Genomic DNA, 5000 nt, shown 5'->3' with positions numbered 1-5000 from the left:
TGTGATTGGTAGGAGTGTTTGATTGACAGGTGTTTCTTGCGTGTGATTGGCTGGAGTGTTTGATTGACAGGTGTTTCTTGCGTGTGATTGGTAGGAGTGTTTGATTGACAGGTGTTTCTTGCGTGTGATTGGTAGGAGTGTTTGATTGACAGGTGTTTCTTGCGTGTGATTGGCTGGAGTGTTTGATTGACAGGTGTTTCTTGTGTGTGATTGGTAGGAGTGTTTGATTGACAGGTGTTTTCTTGCGTGTGATTGGTAGGAGTGTTTGATTGACAGGTGTTTCTTGCGTGTGATTGGCTGGAGTGTTTGATTGACAGGTGTTTCTTGTGTGTGATTGGCTGGAGTGTTTGATTGACAGGTGTTTCTTGTGTTTGATTGGCTGGAGTGTTTGATTGACAGGTGTTTCTTGCGTGTGATTGGCTGGAGTGTTTGATTGACAGGTGTTTCTTGTGTGTGATTGGCTGGAGTGTTTGATTGACAGGTGTTTCTTGTGTGTGATTGGCTGGAGTGTTTGATTGACAGGTGTTTCTTGTGTGTGATTGGCTGGAGTGTTTGATTGACAGGTGTTTCTTGTGTGTGATTGGCTGGAGTGTTTGATTGACAGGTGTTTCTTGTGTGTGATTGGCTGGAGTGTTTGATTGACAGGTGTTTCTTGTGTGTGATTGGTAGGAGTGTTTGATTGACAGGTGTTTCTTGCGTGTGATTGGCTGGAGTGTTTGATTGACAGGTGTTTCTTGTGTGTGATTGGCTGAAGTGTTTGATTGACAGGTGTTTCTTGTGTGTGATTGGTAGGAGTGTTTGATTGACAGGTGTTTCTTGCGTGTGATTGGTAGGAGTGTTTGATTGACAGGTGTTTCTTGCGTGTGATTGGCTGGAGTGTTTGATTGACAGGTGTTTCTTGCGTGTGATTGGTAGGAGTGTTTGATTGACAGGTGTTTCTTGCGTGTGATTGGTAGGAGTGTTTGATTGACAGGTGTTTCTTGCGTGTGATTGGCTGGAGTGTTTGATTGACAGGTGTTTCTTGCGTGTGATTGGTAGGAGTGTTTGATTGACAGGTGTTTCTTGCGTGTGATTGGTAGGAGTGTTTGATTGACAGGTGTTTCTTGCGTGTGATTGGCTGGAGTGTTTGATTGACAGGTGTTTCTTGTGTGTGATTGGTAGGAGTGTTTGATTGACAGGTGTTTCTTGCGTGTGATTGGTAGGAGTGTTTGATTGACAGGTGTTTCTTGCGTGTGATTGGCTGGAGTGTTTGATTGACAGGTGTTTCTTGTGTGTGATTGGCTGGAGTGTTTGATTGACAGGTGTTTCTTGTGTGTGATTGGCTGGAGTGTTTGATTGACAGGTGTTTCTTGCGTGTGATTGGCTGGAGTGTTTGATTGACAGGTGTTTCTTGTGTGTGATTGGCTGGAGTGTTTGATTGACAGGTGTTTCTTGTGTGTGATTGGCTGGAGTGTTTGATTGACAGGTGTTTCTTGTGTGTGATTGGCTGGAGTGTTTGATTGACAGGTGTTTCTTGTGTGTGATTGGCTGGAGTGTTTGATTGACAGGTGTTTCTTGTGTGTGATTGGCTGGAGTGTTTGATTGACAGGTGTTTCTTGTGTGTGATTGGTAGGAGTGTTTGATTGACAGGTGTTTCTTGTGTGTGATTGGCTGGAGTGTTTGATTGACAGGTGTTTCTTGTGTGTGATTGGCTGGAGTGTTTGATTGACAGGTGTTTCTTGCGTGTGATTGGTAGGAGTACATCCGTCGGCAGCTGGAGGAGGAGCAGAGGCATCTGGAGATTCTGCAGCAGCAGCTTCTGCACGAGCAGGCCATGCTACTGGTGAGTCATCACACACACACACACACACACACACACACACACACACACACACACACACATACACATCTCTCCATCGCTCTATCACTCAGGCCATGCTACTGGTGAGTCATCACACACACACACACACACACACACATGCACACACACTCACACACACACACACACACACACACACACACATCACTCCATCACTCAGGCCATGCTACTGGTGAGTCATCATTATATCACTCTATCTCTCTATCACTCTATCACTCTCTCTATCACTTTATCACTCCATCTCTCTATCTCTCTATCACTCAATCTCTCTATCACTCCATCTCACTATCTCTCTATCACTCCATCTCTCTATCACTCCATCACTCCATCTCTCTATCACTCTATCACTTTATCACTCCATCTCTCCATCTCTATCACTCCATCACTCTATCTCTCCATCTCTCTATCACTCTATCACTTATAGCTGTGTTATAAACAGTGATGAAGGCTTATAGCTGTGTTATAAACAGTGATGAGGGCTTATAACTGTGTTATTAACATCAGGGGTGATGAGGGCTTATAGCTGTTATAAACAGTGATGAGGGCTTATAGCTGTGTTATAAACATCAGGAGGGCTTATAGCTGTGTTATAAACATCAGGAGGGCTTATAGCTGTGTTATAAACATCAGGATGGCTCATAGCTGTGTTATAAACAGTGATGAGGGCTTATAGCTGTGTTATAAACATCAGGAGTTATGAGGGCTTATAGCTGTGTTATAAACAGTGATGAGGGCTTATAGCTGTGTTATAAACAGTGATGAGGGCTTATAGCTGTGTTATAAACAGTGATGAAGGCTTATAGCTGTGTTATAAACATCAGGGGTGATGAGGGCTTATAGCTGTGTTATAAACAGTGATGAAGGCTTATAGCTGTGTTATAAACATCAGGGGTGATGAGGGCTTATAGCTGTGTTATAAACAGTGATGAGGGCTTATAGCTGTGTTATAAACATCAGGGGGGCTTATAGCTGTGTTATAAACATCAGGGGTGATGAGGGCTTATAGCTGTGTTATAAACAGTGATGAGGGCTTATAGCTGTGTTATAAACATCAGGGGTGATGAGGGCTTATAGCTGTGTTATAAACAGGGATGAGGGCTTATAGCTGTGTTATAAACATCAGGGGTGATGAGGGCTTATAGCTGTGTTATAAACAGTGATGAGGGCTTATAGCTGTGTTATAAACATCAGGGGTGATGAGGGCGTATAGCTGTGTTATAAACATCAGGGGTGATGAGGGCTTATAGCTGTGTTATAAACAGTGATGAGGGCTTATAACTGTGTTATAAACATCAGGGGGGCTTATAGCTGTGTTATAAACATCAGGAGTGATGGGGGCTTATAGCTGTGTTATAAACAGTGATGAGGGCTCATAGCTGTGTTATAAACATCAGGAGTGATGAGGGCTTATAGCTGTGTTATAAACATCAGGAGGGCTTATAGCTGTGTTATAAACAGTGATGAGGGCTTATAGTTGTGTTATAAACATCAGGGGTGATGAGGGCTTATAGCTGTGTTATAAATATCAGGGGTGATGAGGGCTTATAGCTGTGTTATAAACATCAGGGGTGATGAGGGCTTATAGCTGTGTTATAAACAGTGATGAGGGCTTATAACTGTGTTATAAACATCAGGGGTGATGAGGGCTTATAGCTGTGTTATAAACAGTGATGAGGGCTTATAGCTGTGTTATAAACAGTGATGAGGGCTTATAGCTGTGTTATGAACAGTGATGAGGGCTTATAGCTGTGTTATAAACATCAGGGGTGATGAGGGCTTATAGCTGTGTTATAAACATCAGGGGTGATGAGGGCTTATAGCTGTGTTATAAACAGTGATGAGGGTTTATAACTGTGTTATAAACATCAGGAGGGCTTATAGCTGTGTTATAAACATCAGGAGGGCTTATAGCTGTGTTATAAACAGTGATGAGGGCTTACAGCTGTGTTATAAACATCAGGAGGGCTTATAGCTGTGTTATAAACAGTGATGAGGGCTTATAGCTGTGTTATGAACATCAGGAGGGCTTATAGCTGTGTTATAAACATCAGGGGTGTAAGTGGCGTGAGCTGGAGGAGCAGAGGCAGCTTCAGCAGGAGCAGCTCCCATTGGACAAGAGCAAACTCACACTGCAGCAACAGCCGCTCCCATTGGACAGGAGCAAACTCACACTGCAGCAACAGCCGCTCCCATTGGACAGGAGCAAACTCACACTGCAGCAACAGCAGCTCCCATTGGACAAGAGTAGGATCACGACACATCAGCAGCAGCTCCTATTGGACAAGAGCACAAATGGGCTGCGAAACCCACAGCCATTGGACAGAAGCAGAAATGACTCACAAACACCTCAACAGCCATTGGACAGAAGGAGAAATGACTCACAAACACCTCAACAGCCATTGGACAGAAGCAGAAATGACTCACAAACACCTCAACAGCCATTGGACAGAAGTAAACCACGCCCACAGCTGCCTAATGGACCCATATCAGAGAAAAGTAAACAACAACAACGGTTACCTCATCGCTCCCATCATCCACCCCCGTCAGACTCAAGACCCGCCCCCACATTCACACCCACCAATCTAGTCAACGGTATGGACCCGCCCCCACCTCATCCACCAATCACAGGCCCCATTCTGGACTCAGCGGAACTCAGTGAGCCAATGGGAGAGGTGAACTCTGAGCCTGCTCCGCTCTGATTGGCTGCGTGCTGCTTCTGCTTGAGCTGCCTCAGCCTCAGCCTCAGCCCTGTTTCCTGTCGCTTTCCTCTCGCTCGCTGCTGCACCCCTGCTGCACACACACACACACACACACACACACACACACACACACACACACACACACACACACACACACACACACACACACACACACACACACACACACACATACAAACACACACAAACACAAACACACATATACACACACACACACACACACACACATACACACACACACACACACACACAAACACACACACACACACACACACACACACACACACACACACACACACACACACACACACACACACACACACACACACACACACACACCAGCTCACAAATCCACACATGGGATGGCGGTTCCCTGGCCTGTGCGTGTGTGTGTGTGTGTGCTGTGGTTCCGGCTAACTGCCATC

General features: G+C 45.1%; 1 protein-coding gene across 1 annotated transcript in view; it reads left to right on the top strand.

Annotated features, from left to right (window-relative positions):
- LOC105909639 (mitogen-activated protein kinase kinase kinase kinase 4-like) overlaps positions 1-5000 on the top strand; it is a 26997-nt gene that overhangs the window by 10715 nt on the left and 11282 nt on the right. Inside the window, 2 exon segments of the mRNA XM_031580440.1 lie at positions 1736-1822; positions 3910-4530. Of these exon segments, the coding sequence (XP_031436300.1) occupies positions 1736-1822; positions 3910-4530 (708 nt within the window).

This window comes from Clupea harengus, chromosome 2 (assembly GCF_900700415.2).
Source record: "Clupea harengus chromosome 2, Ch_v2.0.2, whole genome shotgun sequence".
In the NCBI taxonomy this organism is placed as follows: Eukaryota; Metazoa; Chordata; class Actinopteri; order Clupeiformes; family Clupeidae; genus Clupea; species Clupea harengus.
This window is presented reverse-complemented; position numbering and strand designations above follow the sequence as displayed.